The sequence below is a fragment of the Eumetopias jubatus genome, unplaced genomic scaffold, assembly GCF_037043125.1.
Source record: "Eumetopias jubatus isolate StellerSeaLion01/CBP00866 unplaced genomic scaffold, mEumJub1_p1.0 scaffold_4, whole genome shotgun sequence".
Taxonomy (NCBI): domain Eukaryota; kingdom Metazoa; phylum Chordata; class Mammalia; order Carnivora; family Otariidae; genus Eumetopias; species Eumetopias jubatus.
Window position 1 is genome coordinate 12,693,986 of NW_028274810.1, and position 25,069 is coordinate 12,719,054.

The following is a 25,069-nucleotide window of genomic DNA, read 5'->3' on the forward strand; positions in this document are numbered from 1 at the left end:
TCTAAGAGATTGCAGGAGGCAAGGGAAAGGAAAGCAAAAATGAACTACTGGGACTTCATGAAGATAAAAAGCTTCTACACAGCAAAAGAAACAATCAACAAAACTAAAAGACAACCTATGGAATGGGAGAAGATATTTGCAAATGACATATCTGATAAAGGGTTACTATCCAAAATCTATAAAAGACTTATTAAACTTAACACCCAAAAAAAACGAATAATCCAGTTACGAAATGGGCAGAAAAGAACAGACATTTTTCCAAAAAAGACATCCAGATGGCTAACAGACACGTGAAAAGATGTTCAACAGCACTCATCATCAGGGAAATACAAATCAAAACCACAATGAGATATTACCTCACACTGGTCAGAATGGCTAAAATTAACAACTCAGGAAATAACAGATGTTGGCAAGGATACAAAGAAAGGCAAACCCTCTTACAATGTTGGTAGGAATGCAAACTGGTGTAGCCACTCTGGAAAACAGTATGGAGGTTCCTCAAGACGTTAAAAATAGAACTACCTTACTAGTGATACATCTGACAAAAGATGGGAAAGATGTATACACTGAAAACTATAAAGCACTGCTGAGAGACCTAAATAAATGGAAAGGAATACCATATTCATGGATTAGAAAAGACAATATTGGTAGATGTCAATTCTCCCCAAATTGATCTATAGATTCAATGCAATCCCAATCAAAATCCCAATAGGAGTTTTGGAGAAATTGATGAGCTGATTTTAAGATTCATATGGCAATGCCAAGGAGCATGAATAACCAAAACAACTTTGGGGGAAAAAAAGCACAAGTTGGAAGATTAACACTACCTGATTTTAAGACTTATTATAAGGTCGAGTAATCAAGAAAATGTGGTATTGGCATCAAGACAGATAAATGGAACAAAACAAAGAGTCCAGAAATAACCCACAAATACATGGAAAACTGATGTGACAAAGGTGCAAGGCCATTCTACAGAGGAAGGATAGTCTTTTCGACCAGTGGTGCTAGAACAATTGGACATCTATATGAACAAAAAGACTGATCCACATGTTGTACTATATAACAAATTAATTCATTCAAGTTGTACCATAGACCTAAGTGTAAAACTTAAACTATAAAATTATAGAAAAAAGCACAGGAGAAAACCTTTCTGATCTTGGTTTAGGCAAAGAAGCAAAATCCATAAAAGAAACATTAAGAAACTGGACTTCAGCAAAATGAAAAACTTTCGCTCTTCAAAAGATACAGTTAAGGGGTGCCTGGGTGTCTTAGTCAGTTGAACATTTGGCTTTGGCTCAGGTCATTATCTCAGGGTCCTGGGATCAAGCCCTGCGTCTTGCTCCCTGTTCACCATGGAGTCTGCCTGTTCTTCTGCCCTGCCCCCCTGCTCATGCTCTCTCTTTCCCTCTCTCTCAAATAAATAAGTAAAATCTTAAAAAAAAAAAAAAGATACAGTGAAGAGAATAAAAAGAGAAGCCACCAACAGGGAGAAAATATTTGCAAGATAAATGTCTGATAAAGGACTTGCACCCAGGTACATCAGAAAGCCTCAAAATTCAATGATGAGAAAACAATTTAAAAAAAACGGCCAAAAAATTTGAACAAGTCAGGAAACAATACAGATGGTGAAGAAGCACATGAAAAGGTGCTCATCATTAGTCAATAAAGAAATGCAAATTGGGGCGCCTGGGTGGCTCAGTCATTAAGCGTCTGCCTTTGGCTCAGGTCATGATCCAAGGGTCCTGGGATGGAGCCCCACATCGGGCTCCCTGCTCAGCAGGAAGCCTGCTTCTCCCTCTCCCACTCCCCCTGCTTGTGTTCCCTCTCTCATTGCGTCTCTCTCTGTCAAATAAATAAATAAAATCTTAAAAAAAAAAAGGAAATGCAAATTAGAACTGCAATGAGATATTACACACCTATTAGAAAGGCTAAGATTAAAAAGACTGGCCATACCAAGTGTTGGTGAGAATGTAAAGTAGTATAACCACTTTTGGAAAAGTTTGGCAGTTTCTTAACAACAACAACAAACAAACAAACATACACCCACCAGGTAACAGAACCATTTCATTCCTAGGTACTTATCCAAAAAAAATGAAAGCATATGTCTATGCAAAGCCTTGTATAGGCAGTTTTATTTGCAGCAGTTCAAAACTGGAAACAATGAAAATGTTCATCAACAGATGTAGAGCAGACATATGATGGAACACTATTCAGTAATAAAAGGAATGCACTATTAATACAATAACAACATGGATAAATCTCAAGACAATCACACTGAGTGAAATACCAGGCCAAGGAAAAAAAATGTACATTCTGTATGATTCCACTTATATAAAATTCCAGAAAATGTAAACTAATCTCTAGTGGATTAGTGGGTTGGGTGCCAGTGTAGGGAGGAGTAGGGGAAGTTAGGTAAAAGGGTCACAGAGGGGCATGAGGAAAAGTTGGGGGAGGGGATGGATATGTTCACTATCTTGATTGTAGTAATGGTTTCGTGAGGGTATACATGTAACAAAACATCAATTTACACACATTAAATATATGCAGCTTATTGTAGGTCAATTATACCTCAATAAAGCTGTTTAGAAAAACAAAATATAACAGTATGCCAAATCAAACAATGGAGAAATACACAAGGAAATCAATGGGAAAAATAAATCAATTCTAAAAAGGCTTCCACGTTGTCCCTGTATTTCCTGTTTTCATTAGGGGTGGGAGGAGGGTATAATATAACATCTGTTTCATGCTCCAGAGCACACCCTTAACCCTTGCCAGCTATCTCAAAATACATGCTTTCGGTGGTGGGGGTGGGGGTGGATCAACTCACAACCATCAATTCCCACAAGAAAAACAAGCTAAAGTGTAAGCCCTATTGACAACAAATATTTAATCTAAAGATTCACCTTTTGTATGAAGAACAGCACATTATCAGTATTTCTTGCTTTATGGAATATACTTTTGTTCGAAATGGATGGACTGTAAAACTTTTGTTCTAATAATCATAACTAAGAGTAAATCAGTCTATTTTCCAAATTTTTTAAATGGCCATTAAGGGTTCTCCATCTTCCTCTGGAGTAGTCAAACCTCGCTGGGAAGCCATCTCCTAGAGCTGCTTAGAATTAATGAGCTGAGGCTCTCTTGTTGAACTGTGTGATTCCACCCCAGCCTCCCCGGGATAGTTAGTTCATGAGCAATGTAATTTGCTTTCACTGTGGAAGGGATTCCTATAGTGTTCTCATTCATGAAAATAAACTGGTCCAAGAGAAAGACTTTCACAAAGAATGTTTTGCTCTGACATAATCTCTTGTAAAACAGAAAATCACTTTATACAAAAGTTCAATTAGGACCAAATACAGTATAAATGGCCTCTGTAACAATTAGAATTTAAATATAGAAAAGTTGAATATTACACTGTTTTCTACTGACTTTCCTGGTTCTATGCCAAACATGTCTTGGCTGCAATAGAAGAATGAGGACGCTTTTATATTTTGGGGGAGAAAAGTAACTATGGTGGGGGCTTTTCTAGAAGGGTGTAGTTGCAATCTGGTACTTTGCAGAAATTGTGGAAAATGAATGAAGTTTTTTTAATTAAAAAAATTTTTTTTATTGTGTTATGTTAATCACCATACATTACATCATTAGTTTTTGATGCAGTGGAATGAACTCCTTTTATAATTATAGCTCTATATGTAGGATCTGGGACCTTTATAATAAATATATGCCTATATAAACCCAACCCCTGCCAATGTGACCTACTATTTATTTAGCAGCAACAGTGAACGATATGGTTTTGTTCAAAGTTGGAAGTTTGAAGAACAGATTTTATGCCCAGGAAAAAAAATCTATTTTGAAGGTAAGGAGGGAAAAAAAAGATAAGCTTTTTTACTTAAACAGAAGGAAGAAACCAATCATAACTATTTCAAAACCTTTTCAACCCACTCAACATGAATTAAGAAAGAATACTAAATGGAAGAAAACTAGTAAGCTGCCATATTAGTCTGAGAAGTCCAACAGGTATTTATTATTAAGCAAGAGTTACAGAAATAATAATGGTAAAATCTTTATATGTTACAGAAGCCCAAACAAATAAACAAAAATAAAAAACAAAAAACTACAAATAGAGATTTCATTTTAACTTTAAGAATCTGGTATGGCAGTTGCTTTTCTCAAAAGGACTGAAACAGTTTTGACCCCAGCTGCTACTTATTTTATCTAACAATAGACCGTTTAAAGACGTCCCACTTCTGGCTAAGCTATTCATTTCAATCTAAACTGCATCTAGCTTAAGCCTCAGAAGATAACTTTATCACCTCCAAGCCCTATGCAGACTAAACACAACACTTGTGCCCGATTCTGAATGGTATCTTATATCCAAATGCTCCCTTAATTATAGCTCCTGCTTCTCAAGCTGCTTTTTCAACTTGTCAGAAGCTGCCTAAAGTAACTAAAATTGGATTCGCGCAGAAAAAATGTATTTTAGGAAAACATGTGAAACAAGCACCTACGCATCTGTTAACATTAAAACCAGAAGGCAGTATGTTGCAGCCACCTAAGAACAAGCTGTAAAATTTAATAATTCACAACATTTACTTTGAAATCTTATGGCAGTCTTTTAAAGCAATGCTTCACAATGGCACAATCATTTCATCTGTTTGACAAACCTTTATTGTGTGTCTATATGCTAGGCCCTCCCTATGCTTGGTGCTGAGGATATAATGATTAGCAAAATAGACACATAAAGCTCTACAGGTCTGTTTGATTTCTAAGGCTGAAAAGCAAAGAGAAAATAAGGTCAGCCTGGTTTTTCCATTAGAGACAGCCATCCCCCCACCACCCTACCTCAATTGTGAAGGGGTTGAGGCCCACAAGTTTTTGTAAAAGTCATCCGTAGTATTTATGGGGAACTGCCTCCCGGAGTCCCAGTGCTAGTAGGGGTAGATCCTCAGCTGAGTCTCTTTAACAAATGTTGCCAAACTCCTGCAGTTTCCTAAAATCTGATGGCTATTTGTAATAATATTGCTCCTAGAAAATGCTTTCTGGGTTTTACAAGGAGTCACTGCCATGAGCCAAGTACTTCCCAGTGCAGCCTAAGTGGTGAACTCTTTGGGTTCTAAGCTGATAATGCCTACGGACATTATCAGCCAGGATCTCAGATGAGAACCAAGATAAAGAAGTACGAAAACACCAGGCAATAGAAGTGAGGATTACAAACGAGCTCAAACTTCCCCCAATCCTTTTTTCTCTTCTCTTCATTGAGCAGAAAAATTTGGGATAAGAAATGGGAGGGTGTCCTGGGTTTAATCAGGTTAGGACTACTGGTTACAATGGATGGGATTATAAGAAATAGAATAGTTTCCAAGAATGTATAGGGAAAGGAAGAAAATTCCCCAATAGTGACAAAAGGGGAAGGAAGGCCTGTGGAAGTGGCAGAAATGAGTCACCAGCCAGAGTGAACATTTATAGGCAATGTATGTTGGCAGGAGTCACTAAAAAACTGGGCACCTCTGAGGGCACACTAGAGTCATCCATTCATAAGATTAGCAACCACTGACTGTTCCTTGGATATGGGGAACATGGTATGCACTGGAAGAATCTACATAAAGGGGAAAAAATGACTCCTACACTGTTGCAGTATCTGCAATGCCCGGCAAATTGTAGTGTTACACACAAATGCTAGTTATTAATCATTTATTCTTATTACAGAGAAGGAAGCTGTGCTCCAGACAGACTGAATGACGTGACCAAAGCCATACAGTTCTAATTAGTGGTATGGGAGGCAAAGACTCAGGCAATAAACTTTAACGTATGTGAGTAGGCATGTGTCAAAGCCATAAACATGGGATCTGCAGGGAGCCATGCAAAGCCAAGACTGAAGCAAGCAGGGAAAGGAAGAAAAGAAGACAGACTCTGTCCCCACCCCCACCCCCACATATCAGAAGGGAATTGCCTCATGCACTCTGGAGAATGAAACCACTGGAAATTACTTATCACATGTGACAAAGCTACCAGGGAAAACAAAACAAAACAAAAGAACCCAATAGTTTTCAGTGATAAACTACCCTGAGCCATATTTATTAGACAGAAATGTCAGTCTTTTTCAGTCATTCTTCCAAAACAAATTAGCATGTCACGTTAAGAGCACACAGAAATAACAGGTTTAGATTTTATTTTTATCACAATTATAATTTTGGAGTAACCCAAGAAAAGACTACCCAGATATGACTAAATGAACAACACATTTACTCTATATCAGTGCAGAAAGGGAAAAAGGCTTTTTGTACGAACTCTATTGAGTGGTTGTTGTTGGCTACTTAGGAAATCACTGATTCTCTAAGCCTCCTTGAAAATTATCTAGAAAATTATCTTTGTTGCTCTAAAAAAAGTCTTCAACAGTGGAGCTTCATATGAACACATGTGAAATAAATATCAATGCAATATTTAATAAAGAGGATAATTTTGAAAACAAAAAACACCCAAAGTACTTCATAAACCTTTTACCAATGAGCTTTAAGATGTACACTGATATAACCTCTAACTAAAATTTGAAACTAGAAACATCTTCTTAGATCCTTAGACTCGGTGAGCTTTGCAGGGACTATGCTCTCCCCAGCATGCTCAAGTCTCTTTTCTTTGACCATTTCTCCTCCTTCTCATCCTCCTGCTGCTCACACAGATATCCTTACTGCCTTTTCTTTGCCTCTCCAAATCTGATCTCAAGACAAATTGGGAAACATCCTTACAACAGTGTACAGGATTCATGAAACTTGAAAGGAGGTATACCCCCTTGTATTTTTTAAATTAGACTTTATTTTTTTAGAGGAGTTTTATCTTTTGTTTTATTTTTAAGTAGGTTCCACGCCCAGTGTGGAGCCCAGTGTGGGGCTTGAACTCACGACCCTGAGATCAAGACCTGAGCTGAGATCCAGAGTTGGACGCTTGACTGACTAAGCCACCCAGGCACCCCTTTTAGAGCAGTTTTAGGCTCATGGAAAAACTGAGTGGAAAGCATATCACATACCTGCCTCCCCTACCCCTTGTGTCTTAACAGATACCAAATACTAAATCAAAAGTAAGAATTCTTTATCTGGGGTCTAGGGAATCCAGAGATGGTCTTCATGGAGTCCTTGATTGCCCAGATATTATATCCTGAATTTTGGTATATGGATGTATATACATTTTTTTGAAAGCAAGTCTCATTAGGTTCTGAAGCAGCTGGCATTCAAAAATGGTTAAGGCCTCTAAGCTAAAGAATGAAGTTCAAGGTCCAGACACGAGGTAGAGAGACTAAAGGAACTATTTTGGGGTCAGAAAGGCTTTACCAATGTCCCTAAACACATACCACGCAGGTAGCTGCCAGAGCAAGTATCAATATGTAAACCCAGGCCTCAATCTTCAACAGGAGCTACAGAAACATCCAGGTTAAAGAAATTACAACCAATGAAATAACTTTCAAAACATACAATGACCTCTTTTTTTCTTTAACACACCTTTAAAGCCTCTATCACGAGGTCCCTTGCTTCAAGCTCTCCTTCAAGAATACTGAATAGTGTTAGGAGTTCAGGCTTGCTGAGTTTTTCCAGATTCATCCTGAAAGCCTAAAACAAAGACAACGATCAGACAATCTCCAGAAGACAGAGTGAGTCTGATATTACTAAAGAAAAAAATAAATTGAGTCAGACAAGAAAAGAGCAACAATTACAGTAAAAAAATGCTTTAAGATGGCAAACTGTACAATTAAGTAGAAAAAATAAGAGCTTTCTGATGTTAATCATAAACTGAGCAGTAAGAGAAAATAAAATTCACCTTAATTATGGATTTCATCACTACTCACAAAGATCAATTTTCCATCATTTTTTTCCTCCAGGCATATTTACATACATCCTGGGAGGTCTCAGAAAGAATTAGTCACGAGTTTAGTTCACTAGAAGCGCAGGTAAAATTGTGTTACTGTGAATACTATTTCACCAGAAAATCGTGAGATCATGAAAAGATTTCCCAGTTTTAGAGAACCAAATTCCTAAAGTGTATATAAAACATTCTGGCATCCCTCCAAAGTTGGCTGAAACGAAATTTGGGCAAGGACAATGTCCGGTGGCAGTATGGGAGACATTTTTCTTTTAAACCATCTACTTTCACATGATAAGTGTTCTCTGTGAAACCGTTTAAAAGGAAAAACACCTATCATGGTATTTATATTTCATATAGTAAAATAAGACTTCAATGCAACCATCATACAAATATACTTTTAAATAATTTCTTAAAATATACTGTCCTTATTAAAAATCTTAATTAGACAGACTACTACACACTGAATTTATCTGACTCAGCAAGTTCACGTTTCTGAGAAGTCTTACATCTTTTGAAATATGTTAAATGGCAAACTGCATAGCACAAACTCAGTCCTTTCCACAAGATTAATTTCTCAAAAACCACACAGAGACAGAAGTTAGACTGCTACACAATTTTCCAAGGGTCTTCTGACCAGGGTTATGGTAAGATACATTTTATAACTTCCGAGACTAAGCAAATACTACTTTCCTTCTCCCCCCTTTTTACTTCCAAATTGTCACTCTCATACAGTTTCCTTTAAAGTGAATTACAACATGACGAGTTCACACACCCTCCAGTAATTCCCAACTCTTATGAGCACATTAAATTTTAGGAGGCACACAAAAGAGTCATTGATTCCTTCCAGAGCTACTGCCTCTAAGTGAGGGAGAGCATGTAGAAAAGGCATACTTCACTGTTGTTAGATTGTGTTCCAAGACATGCTGTATGAATCTTTTGCCATATGGCAAAATATGTTCCATCTAACTTCAGCTGTAACTGCTAACTTTCTAACTACCGAGTTTTAGCAGCTGGTAAGTGATGCTCACTTCTGGATTACAGAAGACCTCTCACAACAGGTATTTTAAAAATAACTAAAAAAAAAAACAAAAACAAAACCCCACAAACCTAATAAAGCCACACACTTAATTTAAGATGGTATGTTGGAAAGAGCGTGTGGCTTTGCAGTCAGATAGATGCCAGGTCTGCATCGTCTTAGTTGCATGATTCAGGGCAAGTTTTCTGATTCTCTGTTTTCTTATCTGTGAAAGGGGGATGATAATATCTAACTCATAGGGTTGCTGTGAAGATTGGGTTAATAAATGTAAAACATCTTGCCAAGTTCCTGATACAAGCTAAACAATGGTTTAATTATTAATAACTACTATCCTCTCTTACTTTCCACAAGAATTCTAAGAAAGGCATTATCAAAATTGGGGACAGCCAAGATCTGACCTCAGAAATACCTTCAAGCTGCCCTTTTGTGGTTGGGAAACATAAATGAAGAGGGTGATAGCATCCTGGAGTGAAGAATGGTGAGGAATTTAAGCCACCAGTTGAGTCACACTGATTTCTTAGATGAAACCCTTCCCCTTCTTCCTGATGGTTTCATGGTTTAATTTCACAGAAATTAAAAAGCAGAGGAAAAATCCTATCATTTTATGCCCATCCCCTTCCCTCCCACGATGTTAAGCAGAATAATGGGCAGTCGTAAAGGTACTCTGCAAATACCAACTACACTGAGTAAATGAACTGGATGCAGAAGCACCAAAGTAATAATGGTAGTGTTCACACGTATTCTTCTTTTTTTCTTTCAACATCTTTGTAGTCTTTCAGTACTCTTATTTAGAGATCTTAAAACTGGGGCTGAAGGAAGCAGTGCCATGTGAGGAAAAGCATAACAGACTGGGAGTAAGGAGTGCAGAATTTAAATCTGAGGTCTGCCACTAAGCAGCTCCATGGCCTTGGGGAAAAAAGTTACCCAGGTGCTCTGACACTGAGTTTCCTCACAGGTAAAATCAGATAGACTAGTCAATCTCCAAAGTCCTTCTTTTTTCCATTCTAAGCTTTCATGGGTAAAAACCAAGAATTAATTGTTAGAGGGGCGCCTGGGTGGCTCAGTCGTTAAGCGTCTGCCTTCGGCTCAGGTCATGATCCCGGGGTCCTGGGACTGAGCCCTGCATCGGGCTCCCTGCTCAGGGGGAAGCCTGCTTCTCCCTCTCCTACTCCCCCTGTTTGTGTTCCTGCTCTCGCTGTGTCTCTCTCTGTCAAATAAATAAATAAAATCTTAAAAAAAAAAAGAATTGTTAGAGAATCCAATGAAATAAGAATAAAGTAAATATACAATGAACTAAAAACAGACTGTACCTAAATCAAAATCTTGGATCTGTTGTGATTAATACACATCCTCATAAAAGAGAAAAATTGAAACAATCTTCAGAGTCACTTTAATTATAAAGGAGTCCAGCCTAGGCAAGAAAAAATTCCATTCTATGTCAATGGCATAAAGCACTATAGTCTTGTGATCTACATTTGTAGATCGCTTCTGCACACAAATTTTAATATCTGGAACATTCTGCTAATATGTACCCACTCGTCCAGCTGAGTGTCTACATGAAGTGAATACAATACAAACATGACAGAGGAGGAAAAAAAGGGTCACAGCTGTGTAACTGAAAAACCAATATGTCTGTTTTCACATATTCCCATAACCTTTCTTTAGAAATACTAAAATTTAGCAGTTCTTTGCTGTTCTTTATATTTGAATCCAATCTCAATACACAAGATATTGCAATAAATTTAATATAAATGAAAGACCATAAAACCGCAGTATGTTTTAGGTGATAGCAATATTCCTGAGAGTGGGGGTAGGGGTGGGGGTGGGGGTGATACTGACCTGATAATTGGCAGTCACACTTTCGTCCTTGAGTATAAATTCTTAAGGTCTTCTTCAGTTAAAATTTGGGAAAACTGACAAATATATTTAAAATGCCATCAGCATGGTGGGAAAGTGTCCAATGCTGCAAAATAATAGGAAATTTATTGTCTATGTGACCATACTATAAACAATTTGATAAATCCCATGAATGTCAACTGTCATTCCAGCTGATAAGGCCTGACAGGTGTGGGTTGACACAGACAAGAAAGAAAACAGCTACTTCTTCAAGTTGAAGCTGAGCAATATAGCAAAAGTACCATGCATCTGACTTCCCTTTTGCAATTACGGTTAGGGAAGGTGAGGGCTTTCAAAATCATTTTTACTTTAAGATGTCCACTGCCATTTCAAGGACTAACTTATGAGAGTCCTGGAAGAGAAATGACTTTGTCTCCCTGAATTGACAAAAGCCTATTTGCTTAAATCACCATGACTGACCCACAATACACTCAGATGGGAAAATAACATAATTACAAACGAACTTTCAAACTGCTAAATTTTGTAAGGTTCGCGCTTACCCCCCCCACCTCCTACCAGTTAATGAACAAACAAATCAACCTGTCACCACCTGGACTTTGTCTGTAAGGCTAATTACTCATCCCAGCTCCTACCTTTTCCCAAATATATTAAGTGTTGAATTATATGCAAATTCTGTGTTTCTGTTTTCCTAATAGTATATCAGACCCAGCAAACTTTTTTTTTTTTAAGATTTTATTCATTTGACAGAGAGGGACAGTGAGAGAGGGAATACAAGCAGGGGGAGTGGGAGAGGGAGAAGCGGGCCTCCCGCTGAGCAGGGAGCCCGATGTGGGGCTCGATCCCAGGACCCTGGGATCACGACCTGACCCGAAAGCAGACGCTTAATGACTGAGCCACCCAGGCGCCCCTAAGACCCAGCAAACTTTTAAAAAAATGATAGGCTTTAAATTTTATGTGAGGAAACATAACTTTTGTACTTTAAGGCAACAACTCTTAAACTTGACTCCCATTTTTGCCTAATATATAAATGATGTGGCCCAAGATACTCGGAAAAAGGCTGTTGCTGATTCCATATTAATTGTCAGAAATATGACTGCCAGATTTTTGGCATGCCGTATCGTAGTCTACAGACTCATTCTCTACTTGCTTTCTAAATGAGCTGTTACTTGTCACTGTCATCATCCATTAAGTAACTCTGAAAGACAAGATCATTTCAACCAGATGCTCAGCTCATTCCTTCCATTTGAATGTCTCCAAGACACAACTTTCCTTAAGAGTTTAGGGGCAGATATGTCTGTTCAAGGCATGCCACAGTCTATGAATTTGAAATAAAAACCACTCGTAGACCAGTTGTCTGGATACATTATCATACACTGTGGTATAGCAAACTGCAGCTATATTAAGCTTTATAGTTTTCTCAATTAAAAAATAAATACATATAAGAAAACAGATAAATTATACATATTTTAAAACCCTGGAAAAAATAAGCCTATTTATGGGATATGTATGAAACTTATTTTTAGGTTATCAATAAATGATTTTAAACATCAGTTTGCCTAGCGCACCATTTGGTCTATTCGCATGCTACTTTCCATCAAGTTGGGGCCAGCAGTCAGGAGTGTGTGAGTCTTCTATACAAACTTTTAGGTGCCAACAGTCACAAGCGTTGAGGCTGTCAAGAAGGGCACCCTCACTCCTCCCTGAGCCTCCTAAATGTCAGTGCTGATTTTGCCATGAAGGTATGTTGCTGTGGCTTGGGTTCTGTTCATTTTTTCTGACCTTTTCCCTTCTCTGGATAAGACCCAAGCTCCATTCGTTCTGGTTTTGGTTGTTCCTTTTTGTTCTTGAGGAAGTCCCAGCTTTTGCTCTGGAACTCTGAATTAATTCTACAGGATAGCAGGCGTTGTTGCCTTTTTTACCACAGAGAGACTGGTTGGCAGAAAAAGAAACACCCCAAACAGTTTCTCTAGCTCTGTAAGCAGGAGGGCAGGGCAGGGTGGAGCACAAGTACGATGTTTGTCTATCTAGTATCTGGGTGTGTGCATGTCTTTATGTGGAACTGTAGGCTTGATTTCTAAATGGTGGATAGTATGGGCCATGAAAGAGGGAAAGCACATTTTTGGATGAGTCTTAGATAATTTGGACATAGAAACACTTTAAAAAATCTACAAGATCTGTTTTTTTTTTTTTTTTAAGTCACCTTGGCTAGTGAAAAAACAAACCAGTTGTTTGCCCAGAAAATCACGCTTGCAAACTGCTAAAAGTCACTTCTTTAATATATACTGAGACATCAAATTTAAAAAACTTATACTTGGGCTGCAATTGACTGGGATTCAGGCCATTTAGTAAGTTTTAGTGTTAGCAATAAGATAGAAAGCAAATTTGCTCCAATTATGTAAGGATTTTCACATACATATCAGCCAAGCCAACATATAGGAGGCCGATTAATTCTTAAAATTCAGAGTCAACACTGACATACAAAATGGGTGTTTTTGACAGCTTTCTACTAGATAATGTACTTCCTTAAAAACCCAGAATATATGAAACTTAGAAAATAAACATGTTACATTTATAAATACTAAATCTAAATACGGACAAAAATGCACTGCTATTTTTAAAAATGTATCCAAAGCAACCTACTATCTGGGGGTGGAAGGCGTTGACATACCTTGACTATCTCAAAAAGATTTAAGTTTCCCCACCCTCTGGCACTTCTAGTTTTTCAGAAGGGTTATTTATGCATTTAGGGGTAAGAGAATGACAACATTCCAAATTGTACTTCTCATTCCACTTTTGGCATTTCAGAATTAGGCTAGGGAAGAAAAACATGTCAAAATACTATCAGAAAATAATTTTCTGACCAAGAAAGCAGATCATCTTTTGCACATTTACTAAAGAGAGCTGTTTTTGCTATTATTATTTACAAAGGTTCTAAAACCAAGATATAAAAACAAATATTTTATTGAATTCTACAATACTAAGCAATATAAGCTTTACTACAAATGTCAAATCAATCTTTCCATTGAAGATAAAAGGTATTACTGGACTATTTGGATCCTTGGGCTAGGGGACGCCTGGGCGGCTCAGTCAGTTAAGCTCTGACTCTTGATTTCCGCGCAGGTCGTGATCTCAGGGTCGTGCAACTGAACCCAGGATTGGCTCCACGCTGAGTGTGGAGCCTGCTTAAGATTCTCCCTCTCCTGGGGCGCCTGGGTGGCTCAGTCGTTAAGCGTCTGCCTTCGGCTCAGGTCATGATCCCAGGGTCCTGGGATCGAGCCCCACATCGGGCTCCTTGCTTGGCAGGAAGCCTGCTTCTCCCTCTCCCACTCGCCCTGCTTGTGTTCCTTCTCTCACTGTGTCTCTCTCTGTCAAATAAATAAATAAAATCTTAAAAAAAAAAAAAAAAGATTCTCCCTCTCCCTCTGCCCCCATCCCCTGCTCTGTCTCTCTCTCAGGGAAAAAAAAAGTGTTTGGGCTAAATTGGGTGCCTGCCCCCATTCATATATTGAAGTCTTGATCCCCAGCACCTCAGAATATAATACATTTGGAGACACGGTCTTTAAAAAGGGAATTAAGTTAAAATGCAGTTATGGGGGAGGGGGCTAATCTAATATGGCTGGCATCCTTGTAAGAGGCAGAAACTTGGACACAAACATGTGACAGGGAAAGACCATGTGAAGACACAGGGGAAAGATGGTCATCTACGAGCCAAAGAGAGAGGCCTCAGAAGAACCAATCCTGCTGACATGCTGATTTCCAATTTCTAGCCTCCAGGATTGTAAGAAAATAAATTTCTGTTGTTTAAGCCACCTGGTCTATGGTACCCTGTTATGGCAGCCCTAGCAAACTAATACAACATGTTAACCATTTATTACTTTAAAGACTCTTAGAGCAACTAGGAGAGTTCTGTAACATTTCTCAGAATGCCTTGCTTTGTCTTATTGCTATCAGTTTGTTTTTTCGAGCCACACAATATAGTATTATATAAAACAGAATGGTTTCAAAACAGTTTTGGAGATTATAAATTTCAGGATCCTGAAATGTAATACAAATAATGCACTGAGAAAGAAATTACAACAGTGCTAAGGGATCAAGATGCTTGTATATCCAATAGTCAATATAGACTTTGAAGTAGGCCTCAAGAAACCAGTTCTGTAATGAAGCTAATTAAGGTTGACATTAAAAATACTTTCAGTACTCTATTCAAACATACTCTTTTCACAGCAGATTCTAGGATGCCAGATTTTCTGGATTTATGCTTAGTACAGAAATGAATAATGATATAATTGAGCCTATCAATGTTAATCACCACCACCTCAGAGTTTTATAGCAGTTTTCCAAGAAGAATTCAAGCAGGAATAGTAATAACAAAAAAGATAAACATTTATTGAGCTAAATAAAAACAAAACGAAAAAGATGAACATTAATGTGTTCCAGACAGTGTTCCAAGTACTTGCCATGAATTAATTCAATCCCCACAACAACTTTAGATGACAGATGTTGTAACTACCATCACATCCCCATCTTACAGACTGGAAAAGTGAGACACAGAGGCTAAATAACTTGCTCAAAGTCTCCGATCTAGTATGCGGCAGAAATGGAATTTGAACCTATGTAATTTTTTTAAAAGATTTTATTTATTTATTTGTCAGAAAGAGAGAGAGCACAAGCAGGGGGAGCGGCAGGCAGAGGGAGAAGCAGGCTCCCCACTGAGCAGGGAGCCTGATGCAGGACTCCATCCCAGGACCCAAGGATCATGTCCTGAGCCGAAGGCAGCCACTTAACTGACTGAGTCACCCAGGCGTCCCAGGAACCTAAGTAATTTGATTCCAGCGGCTTCCTTAACAACTCCTACTACCTGGTAACTACTATTCACATCTGATCTTCTCATTTTACCAGCTTTAGGAGTTGCATGGTAGAAAAACCTCAGCTAAAACATGATCCACAAATCTGGAAGGGACCTCAGAAATAATCTAATTCAGCACTCTTCATTTTACAGATAAAAACTGAGGCCAGGATTGTTCAGTGAATTCCTGAAGATTACAGTTAAACAGTAAAACGAGGTCTAACACTTAGGGATCTTTTGAAGATCTAAATCCAGTCTAATCCACTTTCTGGGACACCATGATGGATATTAGATTTTTGTTTTGTTTAGCTCTGTTTTTTTTTTTTTTTTTTAAGGTTTTATTTATTTGACAGAGAGAGAGAGAGAGAGAGAGACAGTGAGAGAGGGAACACAAGCAGGGGGAGTGGGAGAGGGAGAAGCAGGCTTCCCACTTCGCAGGGAGCCCGATGCGGGGCTTGATCCCAGAACCCTGGGATCATGACCTGAGCTGAAGGTAGACGCTTAACGACTGAGCCACCCAGGCGCCCCTCGTTTAGCTCTGTTTTAAGACTCATGCATCTCTGGTGTATCTCTTTCTGTGTGTGAATACCCACCTCTTTCTCTCACTAAGTATATGTGTATACCTCTGTTTCTCTCATTGTTGCCAATAAGATTTATATGTGTATTGAGGAAAAGAAGGAAGTGGCCTCATGCCCATAAACAAACATTTAAACATCTCTCTCCCAAAATGAGGACATTTAGCACAACGCTATTAAAAACAGGTCTGTCTACCTGGATATCTGTTTACACCCTTTCAAGTATTTTCATCTGAGACAAGACCAAACCAGAAGAACTACATTAGTTAAGCTACTGGAATGTATGTTAATGAAAATGAATAATAGATTTTATGGTAATATTTTTCATTAAAAAATGTCTTTTAACATTAGAAAAGTATCAAAGTATGGACCACTAAGTATATTTGTCAGCTGACTTTATTTAGCTTAAATGAAATTATAACAAGATTTCACTGACATATGTATCATCTATGTGTCTATCATTCCCCTAAACTTTTGTTTTTCTGAAATAATGCCACCATGAGTTGTAAAATACTGCAACAAAGAAAAAATAACATATAGATTGATTTTCTTTCCAGTGAAATGATTCATGGGCCACAATTCTAGGAGCAGCCTGAAATACAAAAACCCTTCAAATGTCAATGTAGAAGGAAGTCATTGACTCCATCAGGATTCCAAACTGGTAAGAAACAGACCATACAGTACAAGGATGAGCCATAAAACAAAGTATCTGCATTGTAGCTATGCCCATAACCTGACTCTCCCAGAACCACAAAAATTCCACAACAAATATTATAACTGATAGTGTTTTACCTTTTAAATTTTATCTTCCTTTCTTTTTAAATGAAAAATCTTTTTTTTTTGAGAGAGTGCATGCCTGCACACAAGTGGGGTGGGGGGGAGGGGAAGCGGGGGGGGGGGCAGGGAGAGGGAGAGAGAGAATTAATGTGGGGCCCAACTCGGGGCTAGATCTCAGGACCCTGAGACCATGACTTGAGCTGAAATCAAGAGTTGGACGCTTAACTGACTGAGCCACCCAGGCGCCCCTTAAATTTTGTCTTCTAAATCAGATCACGGATTTAAAAAAAAAGTTTAACAATCTGCTATCAGCTGGAAATTACCAACAACGGACCTCGTAACTGTTTTTGCTCTGAGGTTCTTTGGGGACAGTAATTCTCCTGAGAGGTGGTTGTTTTTTTTTTTAAAGATTTTATTTATTTTTTCCCTATAGAACTTATTACGATTACCTGATATTCATCTTCTATTTTTTTTAAAGATTTTATTTATTTATTTGAGAGAGAGAATGAGAGACAGAGAGAACGAGAGGGAAGAGGGTCAGAGGGAGAAGCAGACTCCCCTCTGAGCAGGGAGCCCAATGCGGGACTCGATCCTGGGACTCCAGGATCATGACCTGAGCCGAAGGCAGTCGCTTAACCAACTGAGCCACCCAGGCGCCCCAAGGCGGTGTGTTGCGGTGAAAAGCTGTGTGGGCTTTGGAGTAGGACAGGCCTAGGTTTGCATCCTGGCTCTGCTACTTCATCATTCCTTGATCCACTTAACCTCTCAGTTTTCAGTTCTTCATCTATAAAATGGGCTCACACCACCTACTCTAACAGGATATCGACCAGTTAAAATGAGTGACTGGTTAGTTCTCATCCCTGGAGCACATATGTGGTTTTATCAGCAAGGATAATAAAGTTTCCCTTTTCTGGTGATGAGCTGCCAGTTTCTACCATTCATGTGTCTAATTTAGAAACCAAAACAAGTTTACTCCTTCTGACTTGACGGATTGATCTGCTCCAGGAAGGAGATGGCCGGGCCAGTTTCTGGGAAAGTCGGCTCAGGGATATGCACAGCGTTTGTTCAGGCCAATGGTTATCTCCATACTTGGGTTAAGAAAAGGACATCCTTCTGCCTACACTAGATTTTTGTGATTTAGGACACAGGTGAAAAGCATGCCTTTGCTTCCACAAATTTTTACAGCTTTTAATCAAGTCACAATCTTAACTTAATGCCTGAGAAATGGATTTTCTAAACACAGCATGGCTATTTTTTACATTATGGTAAATGCATAGTGGATATGTATCTATATTCATAAGCCAGGAGCAGTTATCACCTTCTGTTGTCTCAGTTCTTCTGTTGACAAATCTGTCTTCTAAGACTTTGCTCTCCTATACAAACTCAACTTGATTAAACTTAGTACCTAGCAGTGTGGTTCAAAGGGGGAATCCAAAAAATGCTGGTTGGAAGGAAATGTACAGTGTAAAACCTTGGATTATGGCCAATAAGACTGGGCTTTATCTTTTAGGAAATAAGAAGCCACTAAACATTTTTAACCAGGTGAATTTCACAACAAAAGCATAGTTTTAGGAAAGGAAAGAGCTGCTGTGACTGATGAGAAATTGGAAGCAGAAAGAGTAGTTAGGAGAAAACTTCAACAATGTAGGCATGAGGCGAAAATGTGTGAACTAGGATGGCAGCAGTCAGGATGGAAGAGAAATGACGGATTCAGGATATTTCGTGCAGAATTTACAGTAACTTGGTACTGGTTCCGTTCCACAAGGCAGGAGGGGAAATAGTCCCAGATGGGCTGAACTTTTAGACTGACTGACTAGAATGGTGACACCATTAACAGAAACAGGGATGTTAGAAAAGGAACTGGTTTTAAGGGGAAAATGGTCACTGATATGAGACATGCTGAATGAGAAGTCATCAGACTCCCAAGAGGAACGAATGTGTTAAGAGTCAGTCAGTGTGGGGAGGCTAAAGGTTTGGAAGTGGAGAAGTCTTCAGGGGTAGAGCCCCTTAAGAAAATTTCTTCTGTGCCTTCAATTTAAGAACAAGAGGCAATGGGAAGGAGCTGATACATGGGACTAGACCTGATCATTTTTGTATCCTCCACTATTAAATCACTTAAGAATCAGATTGGTTCTGTCCTTACTCCTGTACCACCTGCTGCAACAGAAAGGACTGGTTAGCAGAAACTGAGAGATGGGGCACCCCTTCCCCCGCACCTCCCCAAAGCAAAGTTAATGCTTCTCTCTTTTTCCTGTAACTTACTTGTTACTTACCCTTTGTTCTTTTCTCCTTTGTAACTTACAGTTCTTATCTCCTGTTAAAATAATTCATCCCCGCTTGCTTCTCCCTGCTCTACTTCTTCCCTGGCTCTCCCCAGTCTAGGATGGCAAACCCACAGCACTCTTCAGCCTCGCCCTCCCTAGCAGCTGTGTACAAAGGACCCAAGCAGATGCTCTCAAGGCTCAAGGTCAGAAGTTTTTTTGGTCTGTAAACCCCATCATCCTGTGCTCTCCTATTTTCTTTTCTAGTTTCTACTGAACTCAGTAACAATTAAGGATAACATTCTTTGTGGCTCCACAAGTCAGAAAGGCTTCATTTAGCAGCAGAGGATACATTTAGATCAGAAATTCTGGCTTTGGACCTGAAATACAGAATTTGGAAATACTTGGCAGGGAGGAACCATATTACTGCATTCTTTACTTCAATGCCTGCTTGCAGTCCTGTTTTCCTCAACACACACACACCCCTGTCCTTGACTCCACCTCCACTCTTAACTCCCGTCTATTGTTTCTTCTCACCTGTTGCCATCATCACTCCTTACTTTGGGGGCAGTTGGGGGGAGTTGTCTTCAAAAGGCAAAAACCACTTTTGATCAAAATTACCAATGAAAATCCTTAAATCTAGGATGCTGAGGTGCAACCCTGTACTGTCATCCCAGTGTCTACAAAACCATTTATAGGACACTGAGGATGGAGGTACTTAAGATGGTAGAGTTTGGAGTGTAGCAACTGACAAGTCAGAGAAGACACCAGATGGCTGAATCCCTTGCCTTTCCTTTTCTCAGGCCAAAAAATTCAAGAAAGATAATTTGCATGACAAAATTACAAAACACACACTCTATGAGGCAGACACACATACTCTCCTAAAAATCCTTGTATCAGATGTCTGAGATCATGACAGATAGAAGATTTGTTTCCTCAACTTAGGAATCTTAGCTATATATTGAAATATTTAAAAGCAATCAGATGATAACAAAAATCATATACTGTTCCTTCACCTTTGTTAAAACGCTAAAGGAGTAAAAGAATATTTAATATTCTGTAACTCACATGCAAAGTGCTAATAAGGACGGCAAAAATACCTACCAATATTGTGTGCTTCCTACATGCCAGGGATCTTGCTCTGTGATTTATGTATACATTAGTTCATATAAACCATAAAAAAAAACCACTCTCAGAATTACTTCTATGACCCAGCTGAGGAAAATGGGATATGCTGAGACAGAAAACTGCCCTTGCCTGGGTCACAGAGTAAAAGAGCAGCAGAGCTGGGATTTGAACCCAGGTTTGCCTTTAGAGTCTCTGCTGTCAATTCCCACACTCTATAGCCTCACAATAAAGAAGCTGTTTTCTCATCGAAATGCTTTGAACTGAAACTTAGGAGATGTGATTTTTAGTTATTAGCAGAAACATGGAGGAAATAAAAAAATGGCCTTCAGAACAGGCTGACAAGCCATTCCTGGGGTCAACCACCACAGATTGGACAGATTTCCTCTGGAAATAAATCTCTGCTTCTCGTATCATGCCACCAAATGCCGGTTCAATGGCAACCCCTTGAAACATGGTTCTCCTACACTCAGAAAAGCCAAGAATTCCAATCCTGTTCTGCAAATTAACTGGTAGCACTGCAAACCTGATTCTGCCAAGACACAGACCCATTATAGGCCGAGTGCACTGAGCCCGCCGTAATCGGTCCGCATGATTCCATTCAGGGACCCAAAACTATTTGTGTCCCCTGTTCGTGTATTTAGTGCTAGTTCAGAAAAGCACAAAATCGTCTAAAAATTCACTTGAAAAAAATCCCCAAGTAGATCAGGAACTTGTCAAAATCAAACACTTGGAAACCATTCTTAAAAATAAGCAATCAGTTCCTAGTGTGTACTCCTAAATTCACTTCCTTCCACTCAGGTCAGATTCTCAGAAAAATAAAATCCTAAAAAGACTAGCAATGATTACATTAATAAGTCGGCTTTTAAATTTCATTACAAAACTATATATATATAAACATCAGCTATTTTCTTACAGGAAATTCAGTATTTTAGAGTCACTTAAGATACGGGAGTTTCCTAAGACATCAGGTAGGGAAAATAAAGTTAAATCAAGACAAAAAGAAATGGACTGTTTATACTAAGTTGTGCCATATCCTATCAACAATTTATCTTTCTCGTCTACCCTAAGGTGACAGCTTCAAACTGAGTTTAACAATCCCTTGTCCCAGGCACTGGGAAAGGCACAATGATTAAAAAAAAATTACTACTACCTGCTCTCAATGAATTTATAATTGAGTGACATAGGTTAGACATATACATAAAAATCCTCTGCATACAATGCTTTTCCTCATCTAATATGACCAAACAGTTGTCGAAAAAGTCAAAGGAAAGATTTCCAAGACCCAGACGTGTATCAGACAGGTCTTGCTTATTGTGCCAAATAATCAAAGAGCATGATTTGCTTTTTCCTCTCTGCTCATTAAGGCTCTGGCAATGAACACTGCTTTGGTTTCCTTAGTCTGTTACCTCAGTTTATTTTCTGTTCTCTGCTCATGTAATAAGATATATCTTTTTGGGATTTCCTGTTCTGCTTTTAGTTTTTTTCTGCTCCTATTGCCGGGGGCCCACGTCTTACCCTCTCCTATCACAGTTAAGTTTTGTGTTAGCTGGGGAGACCTACCACACGGTTCTTTCTTTGTGCTTTTTTACTGGAGATCTGGAAACAATCTCTGAACAGATCTGTGAGCACTGAGAATGGCTCTGAAAACTTCGAAGCTAACTATTCAAAAATAATAAACTTCTGGAAGTCTACCTTCAGAAAGTCTATAATCAGGAGGGTAAAAAGCCATTATAACCGCCCACCATGATTTCAACTCTTTTTTTTTTTAATTTAAAGATTTTATTTATTTGTTTGACAGAGAGACGGAACACAAGCAGGGGGAGTGGGAGAGGGAGAAGCAAGCTTCCTGCGAGCAAGGAGCCCGATGCGGGGCTCGATCCCAGGACTCTGGGATCGTGACCTGGGCCGAAGGCAGATGCTTAACGACTGAGCCACCCAGGCGCCCCATGATTTCAACTCTTTGCATCTCATTGCTGTTAGCTTGGCTACAGATAACAGTAGTAAGATGGACTTCAGATTGAAAGCAAAAGAAGCGATGTTAAAAAATATGGCAAATTTTAATACATAGAAGGCCTACCAATAGATGATTACTGGGGATTCAATGTCATTAACATTAGGCCAAAAATCATCAATATTTTGCACCTGCTGAAATGAAGGTCAACTTGACAAAGCCTTTAGGAGCACAATACAGAGACACTTCTCGGTGGTTACAGGTCTGTGAATAGCTGGAGTTGATCTTGCTTTTCTTTATCCTTATCTCTGAGATTTAAAACTCGCTCTTACTTTTCATCCCCTAAATTTTGGAAGTGAATACCGGTGTTATAAAACCGATCAACATCATGTGTGTTTCAATTTCTCCCAGAAGGAAAAACCCACCATAAAAAAGGGGCTACAGAGTAACCAAAGGCCACAGGATGAGATTAATGATAAACCTAGATGGCTGAACCTGAATTTTCTTCAAACACTTCCTGCCTTTTGTTTCAACAGAACTATACCTTCAAGGTTAACTGCAGTCTCCCTGAGCAACGGACCAGCCCCCCCTAAACTGGGAGATATTCATTCCTAATCTAATGCTCTTTATATACTTATCTACACTGTTTTATTTGAAAACAGGCTATTATTCACTAACAAACAATATACACTGCATTCTACCCACGTAAGGCCAACTCTGCAGATAACCAACACACCCACCTATCTGTGAAACATAAAAGGATGGTTTTTTTCATCAAGTTCCCAAGGGCAGAAATAGGGTAGAAAGCAAAAATGAAACGCAGCTCAAAACCTAAAAAGCCCTTGGAAGTTGGGTTCTCCCACAAGGAGCAGAGATTGGAGGGAAGGTGCAAAGGGTGAAGGGGGAGTGGGGAGTTTGTATTTCTCCTTCCTCCAGAGTCTAAAACAGTCCCGAAGCAGGTGAGCTCTGGACCCCCGCCACCTCCCCCCTCCCCCGCCCAAGGGAACAGAGGATCCGAGGGGCTTCAGGAGGAAGCCTGAGTATCAGAGAGTGGGGGATGGGAAGAACTGAAGTCAGGGAAGGCCGCTTCTTCTGTGTAGCAGGCTGTCTAGGTCGGGTCTTGATTTCTGCTTCACCCATCTTTTTTGGAAAACACTGATTTTTATCTTATGGGCGAAACTAGCTCTGGTCCCACTCTAGCGAGCAGGGACAAGTGTAGGGAGGGGTGTCTGGCCTCCCGGGGGTACAAAATGGGGGTGGGGGCGGCAGCCTAGAGAATGGGAACCTGTGCGCCCTCCCGAAGGTTGAGGCGCTGGGCGAGCGGGGCCCTTAAACGAGGGGTGTCAGGAGGGAAGCCCCTTTACGGAGCTGGGATTGACGGGGGACAATAAGTAGTTGCGAGGACCCTCGGAGGATGAGGAGCCGCCTCCTCGGGGAATACCGGGAGGCGGAGGAGACAGCCCCGCCCCCTCAGGGGATGGGCGCAAGTGGCAGTTGGGACGGTGGTGGGAGGACACCGGTGGTCCTACCCTTGCTTTTCTCTCGAGAACCCGGCCCCCCACCCACCGCCAAGCCCCAGCCCAGGCGGCTCCTACCTTTTCCCGGCGCTCCGGGCTCTGCTCTCCGCCGCCTCCGCCACCCGCTCCCATCCACAGCCCCCCGAGGCCCCGCCCCTCAACCGCCAGGCGGGCGCAATGGCATTCACCAGGGCCAATCGCCACCTCGCTTCCTCAGCCCCGGCACCAATCCGCGCCGGCTGGAGGAGGGGCTTCTCCAATGTCATTTAGGCTCCTCCCGGGGCCCCAGGATCCCTTTTGTTTGGGGAGAGCCAGGCTGGGATTGAGCTCGCGTCACTTCCTGGAGGAAGCGACCTCCTCCGGCCCGGGCTCCGGGGTGGGATCGGGCCCCTCCCGGCTCCGCTTCTGCAACTTTCCACCTTGTGGGAGGCTTCTGGGCAGCACGGTGGCGAGTGTTTCGTGCTTTGCCCTCCCGGTCTGGGAAGCTTAGGAATGGCGGGCTTTGGGTGCCCAGGCTGATTGGGTACATCCACGTTTCATTTTATCCAAAATGTTAATAAATGAAATGCCCTTTGGTGCCTGCTTTAGAATTCGTTGTCGAAAACCTGGTAACGTGGCTTTCCTGCTGTCTCTTTCTCTTGGACCAGCTTGTGGGTGTGGTGCTAGAAGCAAGAGCGCAAAGACGATAAATCCGGAGACACCCCCCCGCCCCGCCCTGCCCCGCCCTTCTCTTTTCCCATGACATGTGGAAGAGAAACACTAGCACTGGAGCCCCTGGCGCGGGGACACCGGGTAGCACCAGGGAGAGCAAAACCCAGTCCGACCTGCCTTCCAGGCGGAAGTGGAGTAACTGCAAATTAGTCTATTGAGGTTTTCCACGCTATGCGTGTCCGATGAGGGGATATTTTTGTGTCCTTGGCCCCATTTTATTGTGGGACAATGGCGTTTGCAGTGAAGCTGGAACAAAGGGCAGTATAGAGGATGCAAGGAATGTCTGTCCCTTCTTGTGAACACAGGAATGCAGATCTTGCTGTTAGCAGCAAGCCCTCCCAGGACCAAATAACCCAGAGAGGAAAGAGGATGCATCCCTAGTTGCATCCCTATCTGAGGTTAAGTTTTCTGGATTCCTTTTTCATAGACTGCACTCCAGTTCACCAGATCGATTTAGCTGGTTAAAATAATAATAACCACATTATTTTAAATACAACGTAATAAATACTTATGATACAATTAAAAATTTATAATGGGTAAATAATGTATTGCTTTGAATACA

At 40.3% G+C, this 25,069-nt stretch overlaps 1 protein-coding gene across 1 annotated transcript in view; it reads right to left on the reverse strand.

Annotated features, from left to right (window-relative positions):
- CTTNBP2NL (CTTNBP2 N-terminal like) overlaps positions 1-23,941 on the reverse strand; it is a 52,455-nt gene extending 28,514 nt beyond the window's left edge. Inside the window, exons 1-3 of the mRNA XM_028102181.2 lie at positions 23,875-23,941; positions 10,724-10,847; positions 7,488-7,595 (exon numbers count right to left, since the gene is read on the reverse strand). Coding sequence (XP_027957982.1) covers positions 7,488-7,586 — 99 coding nt within the window. The 5' untranslated portion in view covers positions 7,587-7,595; positions 10,724-10,847; positions 23,875-23,941. The remainder of the gene's footprint in view (positions 1-7,487; positions 7,596-10,723; positions 10,848-23,874) is intronic.
- Between the last annotated feature and the right edge of the window lie 1,128 nt (positions 23,942-25,069).